Source organism: Coffea arabica, chromosome 5e, assembly GCF_036785885.1.
Source record: "Coffea arabica cultivar ET-39 chromosome 5e, Coffea Arabica ET-39 HiFi, whole genome shotgun sequence".
Lineage (NCBI taxonomy): Eukaryota > Viridiplantae > Streptophyta > Magnoliopsida > Gentianales > Rubiaceae > Coffea > Coffea arabica.
In genome coordinates, this window is record NC_092318.1 from 52,954,657 (window position 1) to 52,972,214 (window position 17,558).

A 17,558-nucleotide genomic window follows, 5' to 3' on the forward strand; every position below is an offset into this window, starting at 1 on the left:
GCGTGAATATGATTTCTTAGGGTGTGTTTGATGAAATTGAAGTTTGAAATCTAAAATCTAAAATTTGAATTTATTAAATTATTGAATTGTTAAGTATTAAATAGGGAAAATGACCTGTTTCATCCCTCACATTTCGCAAAAATATTCTTTTCGTCCCTCATTTTTAAAATGAAGCAAATTCGTTCCTGACATTTAAAAATTAAAACTATTACATCCCTAAACCTAATTTTCAATCTGAATCAAACCATCCAATAACCCAGTAATAAATTTCGAAAATAGAATTGATAGATTATTCAGTCAACTTCATCATATTCACATGACATTTATTAAACCAAAAAAATAAAAATTATAACATAAAAAGGCCATTCTTTGTTTTGGAATAGTAGAGTTTTTTTTTTGGTAAATCTTTTCATGCACCGTTAGTATATCCGCTTGCGAATCTAGATATGTATCATAAATATAAAATTTGGTGTTTAAATTTAAATTAAAATTATATGGCGGTACATAAAACCGTCAGTGTATACAATGATAATGTAGAAAAGATTAATCTTTCTTTTTTATGTTATAATTTTTTATTTTTTTCTTTTAAGGTTCATTAAATTTCACATGAATATCAAGTTGAGTTAACCAAGTGATCTACCAATTACACACCCAAAATTTGTAATTAGGTTGATTGGTGGTTTGATTCAGATTGAAATTTGGATTCAGGGATGTAATGATTTCAGTTTTTAAATGTCAAGGACGAAATTGCTTCATTTTAAAAGTGAGGGACGAAAAGAATATTTTTGTGAAATGTGAAGGATGAAACCGATCATTTTCCCTATTAGATATAATATATTTGACTGCATATCACATTCAGTGATAAATGAATAACTTAGCACTTAATTTTGAGAACAAGTTTTGTCTAGAAAATTCAGTGCCACTTAATTAATTCAGATGTTCAATTTTTGTTAAAAAAAAACGGTCTGAATATATGAAGATTTGAATTTATTAAATTTAAATGCTAAATTGGATTATCAAACAACTCCTTAATCATCGGGCAATAAGCATTATTAGCAGCGACGCGAAAGAGCAAAGTGGGAGAAAAAAACCAAGTGCACTACGGGATTGATATATAAATAAAGCTAACATTTAAAAGGAGAGAGGCAGTTGGACTCCTAAAGTCAGGAGAGTCGATCTCCGATGGCGTATAGAATGTAGTAACAACGAATTAAATTAAATTAAAGTCTATGTAAAACATACATTTCTTTTTCTACATAAAATATGCTTAAAAAGCATAAATTGTACTCAAAATTTAGCAATAAAAATCACTCTACCAAATCGTATTTACAAATATCGACAGAATTTATACTTGGATTAATATCTAGTTTTTTAACACTCTAGTAAATGGTAGCAAATATGGAATGGAGGGAATTGCCCACCCTCAACAACATAACATGTGGTTCCGCCTCTAGAGAGAGGCTCATCTCGTTCTAAGAATTTGACAGGCGCGTGAAACTTAATCCCCTCTCTTTCTATCATAAATTTGACTGCTTGAGGTCCATGAATGAGAATAATGAGAATTTAGAGAACAAACTTTAGGACCATTTTTTAATTATTTTTATTTAGTATATTTTTTAATATTATTCACAATTTTTAAAATATTAAATACTTCAAAATTTACGTTTCATAAAAATCGTGACCGATATGTCAAAATCAATATGAAACAGTTCGAACCGCGACCATAACTTTGAATCATACTCCGGAGATAAACTCGTCTCGTTCTATTGTTCTAAGAAACGGAGGCACGAGCCCATGAATTTGACAGGCGCGTGAAACTTAATCCCCTCTCTTTCTATCATAAATTTGACTGCTTGAGGTCCATGAATGAGAATAATGAGAATTTAGAGGACAAACTTTAGGACCATTATTTAGGAGTAATAAAGTTTTCGTACTACGTAACTTCTTTTTCCTACTGCATGCATTAATGATTAATTAATTAATGTTATGTGTATCTTCTTCTACTTTCTAAGGACTTTTAATTTGGATTTAGTTCAGATGGATGCAGAATACCGAACCATTAATTTCGCTTTCAGGCCATCGTAATGTATATCCAGACTAGATGTCAAAACAGACATTGGCGTTAATGCCATGCATCTATACATCGACACGACTTGTTGATCGAGTAAATGGTGTCCATCAAAGCCACCAAGAAAGGAAAAAAAAAAGTCTCAAATCTTCTACTCGTTCACATTACCGGGGTTGCACTCCTTCTCCACTGCCTCTCAGGATATCCCTATAAAACCCATCCATCAGTTCCCCAACTTTAGTGGAGATACTCATCATACAAGTCGAGGATCGAGAAGCCTTGAAAAGGTATCTGGAACCTTATTGACATGGCTTGTCTCAGGTCCTCCACAATAGCCAACTCTGGGTTTTTCGCCTTCAGAAATATGTCCCTATTCTTCTTCTTCTTTGCTCTCATCAGTTTCTCAGAAGGACAAACAGTTCCGGCCTTGTATGTTTTCGGTGACTCTCTTGTTGATGTTGGCAACAACAACTACATTAAAGACTCGCTTCTCAAGGCAAATTACCCTTACAACGGCATTGATTACCCTGGTGGAAAACCAACCGGAAGATTTTGCAATGGCAAAAACGCTGCAGATCTTATCGGTACATTATTTATTAGCAAAAAATTTACTCCATCACAGAAAAGAATTTGCCCTTTTGCATCTTGATGATTCTTGCATTTACTGCATGGCGATCAAGTTAGTTAATGGGGTCTATTTTGGCCACTTCCTAACCTTGCAATTTGCATGCATGTTTTGGCCATTTTTGGTTTCGGTACTCCCTGCCCCCAATTAATTTCATTTAAAGTCCCCCGACATGGCTGATTTTCGTGCAATAATTTGCTAACTCCGAAGAAGCAAAAGAAGGAGAGGGGGATGGATTTCAGGAAGCGCCTAGCATAAAATAAAATAATTCTTGTAGTCCCATTTCTTGAAAAATACACATAATAATAACACAAAGAGTATGAAAAGAATTTGAGGATGATGATGACATGCCTTCTGTTATTATTATTATTTATTTGAAGATGACAACTTAAGTGCACTGACAAAGACGTCAGCCACAAAAGTGTCCGATCATTTCTTTCCTTTTGTCCTTTTGCTTACTGAGATTTTAAATTCTGAAGCTACGTACGGTTGCGCCAATGAATACTTTCTTCAATATTATTAGTATTATTTTTTTTGACGAGTGACAGAGAGATTTTCTAATACACATATGCGGCACTTTTGACAGCTGAAAAAGTGGGATTGCCGACTTCCCCTCCATATTTGTCCAATACAAGCGATGTTTTCCTCAAGGGAGTAAGTTTTGCATCTGGAGGATCAGGGCTCTTCAACACCACCGGCCAAGGCTTCCTCGTAAGTACATTTTTTGTTTTCTGGGGTTAATCCTTGCAAGAATCATAGGATAACAGGATTCCTTTCCCATTTGCGCGTATTAAAACAACCAAAGCGATTGCTTATCAATTGGACGGGAAAATGTCTTGGTCATCATAAGAAATTAAAAAAAAAAAGAAGGTCAAATATGGAGATTAGTGCGAGTGAAAAATTTTAGTGTATCTAATAACCTGTAAAAAAAGGAAAAAAAACTGTCAGCCATTATTAAATTTTATTTCATGCTGACCCTATATATGAAGTTTGCTGAATGAGATATTAGTTAGTATATAAATCTAGAGAAGAGGTATTTTCATGAATCCCTGGGGAAATTCACAAAATACGGGTACAGGTAGTTTCCTGCCTGAGTGCGACAAGTCCAACCTAAGCAAAACAAAAAGCCTTGCAGTGCTGAATTATGGGCAGCACACACTTGGGACCAAAGAATTTCCCAAAAATTTGATGACAAGGGGGACTGTTAATCTAAAAGGCTTGATTCTTGTTTGATGTGCTTCCGTGCATTTCTTTTGGCATGAGGCCCACCTCTATAAACTTGACTTCACTCAGAGACAAAGCCCTCTCTCAAGTGTAAAAGGCTATCTTTCCCATCTGGTACTTTAGTCCAACAGCACGTCTAACAAACTTAACCTTGGGCTAGCCCGAAAAAGCCCCACCATCCAAACGTTTGGAAAAGATTCAAAAAGTCATGCGGTGAGCGTGGATCGAACACGCGACCTTCAGATCTTCAGTCTGACGCTCTCCCAACTGAGCTATCCCCGCGATGATGGATGGTGAAGGAGTTTTATGAACTGATTCTCTCTGACTCTTTGTTTTACAGCGCAAGACGCTCTCTCTGCCCCAACAAGTGGATTATTTCACTGCGCTGCACGACAGACTAGTGAAACAGCTTGGACCTGCTGCAGCACAGCAGCATTTATCAAAATCTCTGTTTCTTGTGGTGATTGGAAGCAATGATGCTTTCGCTTATTTCGAGTCTTTAAACAACAGAAAAGTTATGAAGGTTACTCCAGATCAGTACGTTGGTCAGATGATTTCCATACTCCAAGGATTGTTGAAGGTACATCATCCACATCCCACAGAAGTTCATGCATTATCGACTTGTGTAAGCTTCTGATGATCTTTACTGAATTTGGTCAGCAAATCCATAGTTTGGGGGCTCGCAAGTTTGTTGTGGTTGGACTAGGATCACTTGGGTGCTGTCCAGGGCAAAGACATGACACCGGCAATGAACAATGCAATCAAGATATCAACGCTTTGGCGATCAAATACAACCAAGGACTTGCATCAATGTTGGCGGGACTGAAGTCGGTTTTGAACGACTTCAGCTACTCCTTATTTGATACTTATACGGTCCTCCTCGACATCATTGACAACGCAGCAACTTATGGTAATCTCCACTCGCGTTTTCTTGAATTACGACGTCAAGGAGTCTTGTTTTAATTAAACTCATGACCAACCAAGTTTTGATGTGAATCATTCTGACTAGGTTTTACCGAGGCAAAGGCAGCTTGTTGTGGATTTGGAAAACTAAATGCGGACGTGTTTTGCACGCCCCTGGCCGTGTACTGCTCCAATAGAACCGATCACGTCTTCTGGGATAAAGTCCATCCCACACAAGCAACGGATAAAATTATGGTCGATACCATCTACTCTGGTTCACAGCCATACGTGTCTCCCATTAATGTCAAGCAGTTGGTTGCTCTATAAAATTGCACTAGAGAGATCAAGAAGTTGTATTCTTCCCTTTTTATTTGTGTGTGTGCCGGAGCAAAAACTAAGAGGATACCGTCATTGTTGTGTCGCCTGGATATACTCAACATGTTGCATACCAAATTAACAATGTTTATTTCATCATCCACATGTTGCTATACTTACAAGATAATGAGATCATTTCATCAGTGAGTTGAACACAACGACAACAATAAAATGACCTTCAACTCGAAAAAGAACAGATTATCCTCGAAGTTAAATGAGGATATTTGTGAGAAGCATTTTTGAACAGACATAGAATGCTACACTATTATTTGGTTCTCTGACTCCTAGTGAAGCATATATCCAAGTTCACATTATTCAAAACAAATATCTGCTGAATAACAATCTGAAAAGAACAGAATTCACAGCAATGCAGCCACAGAATGCGCATGATCCAGAAAAGCATAGGAATTATGTTGCGCTTACTGTTGAGAAGGAAAAAAGTCTTGAAAGAAGACAGATAGATCGTCGTTGAGGGCATCAAGAGCTAACACTTTGTCCACTGCATTCTGCATTTGCTCGGTACGAGGAGATAATAAAGTCAGACACACCAAAAGCAAAAAATATACAGCTTAAAGTTAGATACACAAACTCATTCAGTTTATATCCGTGTATATTAACACCTTGTATTGCTGATCCCGAGCAGATATATTCTCATTGCTTAGTCGCTCAATGTGCTTGTTGTCTTGAATAGCATCCAACACAAGAGATGCTCTTTTTATGACTCCCTCGAATACTCCTAGCATGATTGGATACAGTTAATACCTAAAAGTAGCCTCTCTATGCACCAAACCATGTCAGGTTGCATATATTTACCCATACCAAACCCACAATTATAAGAACTTGTTCACTGGTTATGACATCAATTTCTAAGATGCTATGCATGTCCATCACTTTCTTAAATTGAGAGAAAGTAACAACAAAGTTGATCAATTCTCTGAGGAAACAGGAAAGCATTATAATTGAAACATACCAGCAAGAAGTGCACAATGTAGACCTTCAAATAAACAGATGAAAATCAATTCAGCCGCTGTTAGTAAATCTTCTGACATGCATGTTGCAGGTGCATTAAAATTTCTCAATCTTACCATAGCTAAGAGCTGCACGTCCGGCAACCAACCTGCCAAAGTACAAGAGTTAGAACAACCATGATAGAGAACTGATACCAATATGAGATAAGGTTTATCTGGCCATGATCTGAAAGAGAGCTTCAAGCTCCACAGATGGAACTCATACTGGACCAATAAACACAATGAAATTTTAGTTAAGTGTTTGAGGTGAGCCATCAACTAGAATATGAGAAAATAGATTGACCTTATTCCTGGAAGAATTCTTCAGAACTTTGGAAAGAATTTATATTCAGAAGCCAAGCAATAATTTCGTACCTATACAAAAACACTATATCTTCAATATCATTCTCTTTATTGTCTGGATTCAGCACGCTCATGGTGTAATACTTGACCTTGTCACACTGAAAGTTGTCAAGCTACAAGATTGTAACTCAACCAGTATAGATAACATTCTGAATTTGAATACACAAGTCCTATCAAGCACTGCTAAATGTTCTACCTCCAGCAAACAGCTATTGTCAAATAGCTCAGTCAAATGAGTACAGATAAAAACCTGCAAGCATACTCAGTAATCAAAAGGCATATCTCAACAATGTAAAAAGCACATATAACGCACAAGAAACTGTAGGGTTTTACATGTCTTTAGCATATTTGGAAGATTCGCACCGTCACAAAATAACTATCTGAGTTTGACTAGGGAGACTGTTAATTAAGAGTTGAAAATATTTAAAAGAAACAAACATTTGGGGAATAGAGATAATATGTGTCAACTACCAGCAGGGAGAGGAAAACAGTTTTCTTTTCTTATATAAGTTTTAAAAATGCCAGGCATGTTCAAATAGAGAATCAACTTGAACAACAAAATTTATCAGGTTGCTAGAGTCTCTTCACTTGTGTTTCTACAGTTTTAATGAGCGTAACTTCCAAGTGTTTCTAACCTAATTGTGTGTGTGTGTTTCTACCGTTTACGGGAAAAAGCTAGAGTCTCTTCACTTTCTTGTTGGAAGTAGTTCAAGGATCAGGTGAAAAGAGAGCTCTCAGTAAAGGTGGTATTATTGACTGCATGAGAGACCATGATATAGGCCATCCTTTTTTACTATCCCCCTTCATGCATTTCTAATTTGTTTCTACGCATAACAATTCTTCGAGATGAACACTGTGATTTTGATTTTACTTCTTTTGAGAAATCTGCTCCTGTTGAGGAACCTAGAAACTGGCAAGTACTGAACTCCTTTATTGTGATGTGATGGGGATCTCCTTTTAGCAGAGTGAATTACTGCTTTTCCTACAAAGCTGCACCTATAACATGATTGATGCACAAATAGGTAATGCCAACAACACCTTAGGAGGATCATAGCACGAGACAAAATGGTTTATAGTTCCACCGAGAAGACCAACGCCATCTGAAATAAATTGTGTCATTTCTAAATAACAACGTTAGAAAAGTTGAAACTTTTAAGAGCTTAACAGTCAACAATTGCTGAATAAACTGACCTTCTGTAAGCGTGCCTTTCCCAAATTCATCTAATAAGCACAATGATCGAGAAGTTGCATGCCTAGAAGGATGTAAAAACTGAGTCATGGGACTCCAGAAGAAAGTAAAACAAAACAAGGTACTTCTGAGAATCTATATATGACTGTATGAGCACTCTCAGCCACACATTAGTGGACTAATTACTCTTTTACATATACCTTAGCATCACTCCCACTTGATGCAAATCAATCATGAATGTTGATTGTTCAGCTGTCATGAATTTGCTCCCAGTTGCACAAAATATCCTACAATATAAAGTTCCCGTCAAGGTTGGTAAAGTAATTGACATAGTTTATAATTAGGGTGACCAAAAAGTGAAACCTATCCGTCAAGCCCACAATAGCAGCATCAGCAGGTACAAAACTCCCAATATGTGAAAGGAAAACTATCAATGCGACCTGAAAGAAGTATATACTTTATATGAAACTGGGGCGTCAAAATTTCAATAGTGAATTCAGTTCAGTGTCTGAAGGACTAATACAAACAAAACCATCAATTTGAAATTTTCCTCCTTACTTGGACTATGAGAATCTGATATAAAATTTTGGCTTTCCAAACAATGGTAAATCATTGAATGTGTTGCTTTTATACAGAAAATTCAGAAACACAGCAAATTGTGACGCTAGCTTTTCGAGAAGCATTTAGCAGATCAAGAAATAAAAAGCAGATGAGAACGCATGTTGACAGATAGAGGACTTTAATGCAGTTTCCAACTCTAATTTTGCCAGTAAATGATTAGACAAGTTGAAAAGTAGAACAACCAACACATCTGCTTATAATAGGAAAATTAAATTGCATGATATACACCATACAAGATCTATGGACACAACGAGGTACTTAAGCTCATGGATGCATTTGTGGCCGAGAAACAACACAAAATTGGAACAATGAAGAAACATCTACTGCTGTTCATCAGATATATATACATGCATCTATACACACACATACGTATACATATAAATATATAAAAATATATATGTATAGAGATATATGTATATATATGTGTATATGTATATGCTGTTATTCACCTGCTTTATGTAGATGCTTTTTCCTGAATAATTAGGGCCAGTGATGATATTAACCCTTCCTGAAACATGAAAGACACCCAATTTTTAACGTAATAATCATGCAGATGAGGATAAATCAATCCAAAACTTAAATCCATAAAGAGGCATGTATAGTTTCCTAACCGTCATGCAGAATCTTTGTATCATTGGGTATGAATGTGTCTACTGTCATTTCCTGAAGTACATGTCTGTCAAACAGAAAATATTCTGTTACTGCCTTATCAAATTTAATAAGTAATAGTTCCTGGTTATTCACAAGGAAAACAGAATTAATAAAATCAGTGCATGTTCTCTAAATTGGACAGGATAGCGCTAACCTTCCGTTTAGTATATCAAGCAAATTTTCAGCAGTTACAATGGGCCTCACATAATTGTTCTGACGAGCAACCAATGCTAAAGACAAGAAACTTGGATATAACACAAATAATTGTCAGGAAACTTGTCATGCAAGAGAGTCAGAACTTTTGCACTAGAGAGAAAAGGTAGTCATCACTATGATGCTTACCAATCAAGCTCAGCAACAAAATTAACACCTTGTTTTAAATGTGAAGAGAACTGAAGAATCCGAGAAACTAAGTCCCCAATGATTGCTCTCTCCATGTCTTTGAAGGAAGTAGATTAAATTCATAAGATAACAGGAAGATGGAAAAATCAAACCTAGTTCTAACTTTAAACTTGCCAGTTGGCTTTGGATTATATGAAGTTGCACCTTATACAAAAATTGTATCACATTCTATGTTCTTAATAGAAACAGATACCATTTCAAGCTAATGGAAAATATTATCAGAAAGAGTTCACAACCTTCACTGCATACCCAATATTTTATGATATAGATCTCCAAGAAGGCTATCCAATTCCCGTGTCTTTGCAGTGCGATAAAAAAATTTCTTAGTATTCTCATCCTCATCGGAGAACTGTACATTCCAAACCCAATTTCCATGGCAGGTAAAGAAATGTTCACTAACAGCAAATTAATGTTAACTAAAAACAAGGTTATGCATTTCACATAACAAGTCAAATGCGTACAGCAAATTCATAATCTTCAAGTTTTTCCAACATGCTTTTGTCAAGATTTTCTTGGAAAATGCACATCAAGTACCCTGCAGATGAATTACAAACAAATGTCATTATTAGACCCAATAAAGCTAAACCAGATAAAATCTTCTGCAATGTGCCATCTATGTATCTGTTAAGAGATTATTTGCACTTATTTCCCAACTGGGAACAAGTAGAAACGCATCTATGCTCCTTAGGACATGAGAAGTATAAACAGTTGTTGCAGCGTACATAATGTCACAGGTAGATGCACCACTCTTCCCAAGTTTTCTGTACAGAATCCACTTAAGGAAATTGGTATTTAAAATCGTTTCTTGTTCAAAGTGAAAAAATCCATATGGTTCATGATGCGAAGAAACTAATATGTACTTCTGATAAACTTTCTCATACTTCCAACATCATCATCAGTCATTTGACGCCCATGGCCTGATCTTCAGTTTAGTGAACATATTTGTAGAATTTAAAAGAAAAATTCCATTGAACTGCAAAGGATTTTGAAGATTAATGCTGCATAACCAACAAAATTGAATCGATTGACTACAATGATGATTTTAACACCATAATATCTGTATACAATTAAACTGTTTGTGGTCTTTACATAAGAAAAAGAAACAATACAACCAAAAAAAGACACTGAAAGGATCCAAATACGCATAGTGGTTAGATGTAAGTGATAATTTTATATCCTGACAAACTTTTGCAAGGTAAATCTGAGCAGAAAAATTGCAAATAGTACCTATCTGATGGATATACACAATACAAGGAATGAACTTGTCTCCAGACATGTAAGGCAGCCGTGTGAGTTCCACTGATGAAACCTGCAAAAAAGTGGTAACATCAATTTAGACAATGTGTAGACACAATAACCTTCATGCCATTCATGCATGCATTAAAAAAAATAAAAGCTAAAAGCTAGCACCTCTTCCAAAAACTCTGGCAACTCCTCATATATTTGCCTCAGCTCATCCAACTACATATGAAGAAGGAAGCTTGTCAGAAAAGCACAAAAGAGAAATTAGAAGTTAAATACTCTAGTCAGCAAAGCCTAAGAACCTTAGAAATACCACTTAGAGAAGTCACACCTCATCACAAAAACCATCTTTAACAATAGTCTCATAACCTTTATCCTTACTTCGATTCACATCAACAACGCCAACAACCTACACCAGCAATCAGCCTCAACAAATCAACTAAACAGCAGAAAGAAAGAAAGTATAGATGGTTGTCCACTATACAAACCATTGTCCATTACTTGTATATAAGCTAAACTAGAATCCAGATAAGCAAGCATAATGATCTTCAGCAAGTACAACAACATATGCAAAACTCCCTGCTGATTAAAAATTCCCAATATCCCCCTTCGTAAAATGCTAATAAATGCGACAACACAGGCAAAGAAAGCATAAACCAAAGCCACAAGTGAGGAGCACATCATGAAATCAAAACTGACCTCAAAAATAGATGCAGACAAGATCTCTTTAAATGCAAATTTCATAAGAACAAAAACTGAACTTTTTGGATAATTTGGCTTCTCAAAAGCTGCAAATGCTAACAAAGGTTCCATGCTTCTTTTCATTATTATTACTTCTCTTCTGACAATTAAAGGACGTTCTATTTGCAAGTGAAAGACCTATGCAATCCAGAAAATATGAGATAATAGAATTAAAAGTTGTTCAGAAGAAACATCTGACCAATTCATAGACATATGCCAGATCCGCAGATAGGTAAAATTCAACCTGCGACAAACTCAAAGATGATTTTAAAAAAGCCACAACTTCATAAAGGGGAAGATTCAAATTCAAACATTCAAGTTAAAATGTTAATTCGACCTGTTCAACAATGTCCAAGTTCAAATACTTCAATTCTTCTTGAAGATTTTCTGAAATGCCAACTTCAAATATTTTGTTTATGTGCAAGAGAGAACAAATGCTCTACAAAACAAAAGCATATGAAACAAAATTAGGCACAATAATAACACAGTACATAGGCTAAAATTAATGGCAGTAGTAGCACCAGCTACAAGGGATGATGACATCTCCTATCCGGTAAATACTTCCCTATCAGAATCTTAATGTATAGCATTAGACAATCACAACTTCAATGCTCAGGAGTGGACAAATACCTACAAATAACAGCATAAAGAACCCATTACAACAAAAACCAATGCAGTTATTGTCTTTTTTTAAGCCTTACTTTTACTTAGAAAGACATCAGAAGTGTAGCCACCCTGAACCTAATGCAGATGTGAAAGAACATGTTGCTTCAACCTAATAGTTGATGGCAGACACCATTTCTGACCATTGTAATATCAATATAGGCTTGTCCAAAAAAATTTATTGAGAGCTCCATCAACCAGAGGTTTATTTCCTAAATTTCTATAGCAATCTCCATGACAAAACTTAATCAGAAAGTGATATATGCTTAATAAACAAAGGTTTTAGTAAACTTAAGCAAATTTTTTTTTATGCAAACTTGAGCAAATATGATATACTTTAGCTATTATTTTAGTTCAAATTAAATAACCAGATGATCACAATGAAGCAGAAAAAACCTACCTTTACAAAAGCTTTCCAGTCGCTACTTGTGCACAAAGAACTTGGAGAATTGAACTTCTTTAAAGACAAAGAAAACACACCATGTTAAACTACTAAGAACAACTCTTTACAGGAACATCAATGATTTGGTTGTGCTGGACAAATCCGAATAAAGAAGTGCTCGAAGGGCATATTTGGTGAAACAAAGAGAATATGGATGCACCTTGAGTATGTGAGGAATATCTTTTATGGACTGCAGTGTTTCACGCAAAGAGGCCAAAAGTTCTTCAGCAGAATGGAAGAATGTTATCTTGATTTGTCAAAGAATAAACCTAATATGAACTGGTATTCCACACATCCCTGCAGCCATCTGCATTACATAGTCTCAAAGTATGTAAACCTTCAACTCTGGGCATAAATTCTTTAGCAACATTTCATCAAAGATTTCATTCAAATACGACCAAATCTCATTTTCCATCACTTCAAATAAATAGTAACTCCAATAGCACTGGTATGGTGCTACTTCAAAATAGAAGGATACAGCATCAAAACGCTTGTTCAGTTTCTCAATGTCCAGTATAGGCCTCAAAAACCAGTTCCTAGTTGACAATTGAGTTAATTGGTCAGAGGATTGAGGTAGCACTGACAGATCAATAGTAACAATGTTGATTCTTGATTGTCAACTAACCTCAAAAGACGTCTGCCCATTGGCGTTACACACTGGCACAGTCAGAAATTATCTATCCAGTCAGCAATTGCAAATTAAGACTAGAACAGGCTATTAAAACCTAACAGCAGCTGCTGACCTTATTCATCATTCCAAATAAAGAGAACCTGCACTTGAGGGTATTCTTCAATAGTTATTTTCAAGTTAATAAACTCAGAACCCCAACTATGGTTCATAATTTACCCTTCTTTTGCCCTGCCAATCCCCATGTGGCTTGGATGTTTGTCAATTTGGAATATTTGCAGTGCCTCATGTGCAGCTGAGTCAACTTTGAGAAACTTGTTTCTGCGGTTTTTGTTAATTAGAGCATTGCACTAAACTTTTGGATGAAATATAACAAGAAAATCAGATCATATGAATCAAAAATTGGAGAACTTAGTATTCAAGTTTGTTAAGATACAGTGAGATTTCAATGACTGAGTCAACAGCAATGGATGCACTTCCACACTCCTTCTGTTCAAGGGTGTCTATAATCCTTTCATTCTCTAGAACCGCAAGAAGCCCTCCAGTTGCACGAACTTGGACCTCACTTTGAATGTCCATCATGGAGTTCAGCTAAAATTATGAAAAGAAACCGGTTAGATACGATGTGAGTGATTGGATACAGTTGATCTTTCATTTTCAGTAACACTACAATACTCAGATTTTCTTTACTTCAAGACATTGGCAAATATATGGGAACATGAGTTCTCTTATAAATTCTCCCTTAACCACCAAACTAGTTCTATCTCAACTTTGCAGATTTTCCAGAGTCTATTCTTGTAGAAAGCATGAGGAAAGAGCATCAAACATCTTTTTGAACGAAAAGCCTGTGGAGTAGCCCATAGTATTGAACAGTCAATTTGAGCTAAACAAAGTGCTTATAATAAGAGGCATGACAGATCAATCTACCACTGAAACGAGAAATTATCTGTACTTACAAAAGACATTCTTTCCTTTATGTTCAACCCATCATCCATCCCTGTGACCCGAAGGTACATTAATCTGGACAAGAACAGAAAAACAAACAAGAATATATGTGAAACATACCACTCTATTAAATGATACCATTTGGGTAGAATTGATTTAACTAAAGAATCTAGCAACGAACTACTGGTGGAATGATAAAATTCTCTGTGAGAACAAAGCTAATGAAATATTTGATGACAGCATCACCAGAAGAACTCATGAAAGTAATGCATAAAAGAACTTGGAAGTTCAGGATTGCTCCAAATGAAAGGAAATGAAATCATAGACATACTCTGCCACATTGATTCTGCATCATAGCGGCCCAACAAGAAACAGAAGAAAGTAGCAATCTGCTAATTCCTTATTTTCTCATATTTGTGAAGTACTTTAGTGGCCAACTAATGGTTATAAGGAACACATATCCTCATTTTACAGAAAAAAGAAAGTTGCAAACATTCAAATACTGCAATGAAACTGTAAGCAAGGACAATTTACTGGTGAAAGAGAGAATAAGTTGAAGTATAGGGCAGTTTCAAGTTATATTCACTTCAGTGGAAATTCACTTCATTTTTTAGACTGAACAGAACTATCCAAGGGGATGTAATAGTGCAACATCCTACTGTATCTTCCGTACCTATGCCATGCTTGCTCGTAGCTGAATAATGAACTCTTGACAAGCTTTACAGTAGCTGCATTACTTGTTCCGTCTGCAATATTTAAACAGGTCACAGTGATTTGACATGCAGGAAATTTTTGCTAGCCACTTTAAGAGTGAGAAAGATACCATTTTTTTGTAAAGCAGCCAAGAACAGCTCCTCGCTTTTTGTGCTTGTGTAAATGATGGATGGTTTGGCTTGATATATTACTGGAGTAGAGTAAGAGGATTTTATAAGATGCATGAAGAAGAAACAAAACATCCCAAGCCAATTTGTCTTTTTCTCAAATTTCAGATGGGATCTCCAAAACCAAACTATCATTAAATCAAAAGACACTTGGGAATGTTACCAATAAATCCCATTCGGAAAACCATAAAGCTGGAAAAGCAATTTTATGCTCTACTGGGGGAAGAATTCATACTCATATCTACCAACGGGAAATCTTCACTTCCATCTTCCCAGAACTCAAGCACGTAAAGCTGTCGGATACTGGAATCATAGTATGAAACTCCAATTCTGAAAATGCAATTTCATTTATCACAAAACTCTTCTGAGATTAAAAGTTAATGTACAATCCCAAACATCATCTTAACATCTAATTACACTCTAAACATTATAGTGCAATATAAAAGAGAGCGCACCTATGTCCTTGCATGATACAAGCCATATAGACCTGCAATAAAAGGCACATTTTAGGAAAATCGTCAACAGCGCACAAAAACCACTAAAAAATGTTCTACATCAGAAGGCAGTACTCTCTACTTCTTATCTTTTGGTTGAGAATTAATGCACAAGCCGACATGTAAGAGACAAGAACCCATTAAATTTGGCTAAAAGTTTCCAACATCTTTTGCAATTTGCAGCATACAGTGACCGAGTCACATATAGAAATTAATCTTCTACTGAAACACTATACCGTTTTCAGTTCAAAGCTCGAATTCATGTAGCAGGTGTCAATTAAAAAACTTCAAAATTCCGTAGAAGAGATTAGAAAAAGTGAAGACATGGATTCTAGCTGAAGAGCTCGAAATGAAGGTGTGAATTGAAACCATACATCGCACGACGATTAGCTAAATCTCCTCGGCTTATGATTTACAGACTCGAGATTCACTAAATTTGATCTTCTTTAATACACTTTAGTTCTTCCACATCAAATTCTTCCATATTAATCCAAACATAAGAACATATCCATCCTTCAAATTCTCTCGGGAAAATCCTGAGGCCTACTTGTTATTTTTGCAGTGATCCTCATATAAGCAAACTACCTCAGCTGAAATATTTTGGAATTGAAATGGCAGAACAAACATTGATTATTTTATCGAAATTGAATTACCTGAGGTGTGGCCTCTGTTTCGTCGACTTCTTCCATTATCCTATAGGCTGAATTTGTCGTTACAGGGAAAAACAGAGAAAGAGCGCGAAAAACTGAAATTTAAAATTGATTCTGTGTTTTAGGCTTCAACTTATGACAGGAAGGGGTAGCCAATGCGTTTGTCCAGAAATAATCAGTCGGACTCTGCTGCTGCTCCAAACGTGATGCCTTTGTAGATGAGAGACGAAGGCGTGGTGGATTAAAGTTGTCAAATACGCCTTTGATAATCAAGGGCTTCTGATTTTGAAGGCGTGGGCTTAAGACGGCAGTAAACAACTGAAGGCGCTATAAAGGTAGGATTCTATTTATTGTGATTTTGAAGTCCTTTTTAATAGAAGGGATGAATTTAGAAACTTTCCCTGTGGCTTATTATCACTCGTTAACATCCCTGCCCTCCCTTACTTCTTTTTTTCTTTTTTGCTTTATTGTTTAATTTTTTACAAATTATGAGTATATGAACAGAAGGTTGAAAATATAAAAGCAAAAAGCATGAAGGTGTAAGTTTGGTGAGCAAAATATAGCACCCACAATCATAAGTAGCAAGTACTAACAAAAATTCCAATCGGTTTATGTTAAAAGTTTACTTGAGTTGTTTTCAAGTTACCAAAAAAAAAATGTTTTGCTTATAGTGAGGTGTTTTGGGTGACTTTAAGAAGTTTCATAAATGGTTTTAATTTTTTTCAAGTGATAATTTCACAAACCTCCCTGAGGTTTTTGACAATTATAGAGAGCATCCCTCAAGTTTTAAAAATTATATGTACCTCATTTACTTTTATTGTTTAGTAACAATATAGGTCAAATAAGATAAATTTTCTCACAATATACAAAATTGTCTTTTTGTACAAGACAAAAAACGAAAAATATAGTATATTCAATCATTTTCTTACACATTTTGCACAAATCAACAAATCTAATTCCTAACAACCATCCAAGTATAAATTTTAAAACTAAATAGTCATCCAAAAGATTTCAAATTATACATACAGTATCAATATTTACCACACAAGAAAAAGAAAAAACCACACACAAACCCTATTGACAACCAATTTTATATCCTAAAATTAAATATCAATGTTTAAATACATTTTCAATGCAAGCTAATGTGGCCTAGAACTACCATTATAAACCTTCTATGTTCTTAAAAATATTAATATCTAAAAAATAAAGAATAAATTTCACCTCCATAATAAAATCATATTAAAAAAATTTATAATCCATTGAAAGAAATTCTTATGTAATTATTAATATTTTATAAAAGCTAGATGATACTTCTGAATAGGGATGTACGCGAGTCAAGCTACTCGTGAGTAACTTGATCAACGGCTTGGCTTGAACTCGGGTTGACTGAGTTCGAGCCGAGTCTCGAGCTACTCGATTGTCATTCGAGTCGAGTTTCGAGCCA

At 35.5% G+C, this 17,558-nt stretch overlaps 2 protein-coding genes and 1 non-coding gene across 3 annotated transcripts; 1 reads left to right on the forward strand and 2 right to left on the reverse strand.

The window, feature by feature from the left end:
• The first annotated feature begins 2,253 nt into the window (after window positions 1-2,253).
• On the forward strand, window positions 2,254-5,294 carry LOC113743338 (GDSL esterase/lipase At5g55050-like). Its single transcript, XM_027271323.2, has 5 exons — window positions 2,254-2,652; window positions 3,280-3,404; window positions 4,258-4,497; window positions 4,578-4,827; window positions 4,927-5,294. Exons 1-5 carry the CDS (start codon window positions 2,376-2,378, stop codon window positions 5,145-5,147), a joined length of 1,113 nt encoding a protein of 370 aa, XP_027127124.1. The 5' UTR covers window positions 2,254-2,375; the 3' UTR covers window positions 5,148-5,294.
• Window positions 4,127-4,199, reverse strand: TRNAF-GAA (transfer RNA phenylalanine (anticodon GAA)). Its single transcript has one exon. It is a non-coding gene; the product is annotated as a tRNA-Phe (tRNA).
• Window positions 5,262-16,282, reverse strand: LOC113743336 (DNA mismatch repair protein MSH5-like). Its single transcript, XM_027271319.2, has 34 exons — window positions 16,118-16,282; window positions 15,426-15,457; window positions 15,206-15,300; window positions 14,913-14,993; window positions 14,763-14,835; window positions 14,101-14,164; window positions 13,581-13,735; window positions 13,364-13,465; window positions 13,260-13,287; window positions 13,142-13,173; window positions 12,995-13,052; window positions 12,677-12,763; window positions 12,475-12,531; window positions 11,749-11,850; window positions 11,611-11,655; window positions 11,002-11,079; window positions 10,839-10,889; window positions 10,656-10,737; window positions 9,890-9,963; window positions 9,678-9,777; window positions 9,369-9,465; window positions 9,181-9,270; window positions 8,987-9,051; window positions 8,825-8,883; window positions 8,118-8,194; window positions 7,955-8,041; window positions 7,757-7,818; window positions 7,604-7,665; window positions 6,762-6,815; window positions 6,578-6,663; window positions 6,281-6,312; window positions 6,166-6,189; window positions 5,816-5,931; window positions 5,262-5,701 (listed from the first exon to the last, which is right to left on the reverse strand). Exons 1-34 carry the CDS (start codon window positions 16,151-16,153, stop codon window positions 5,615-5,617), a joined length of 2,430 nt encoding a protein of 809 aa, XP_027127120.1. The 5' UTR covers window positions 16,154-16,282; the 3' UTR covers window positions 5,262-5,614.
• Window positions 16,283-17,558: the final 1,276 nt, after the last annotated feature.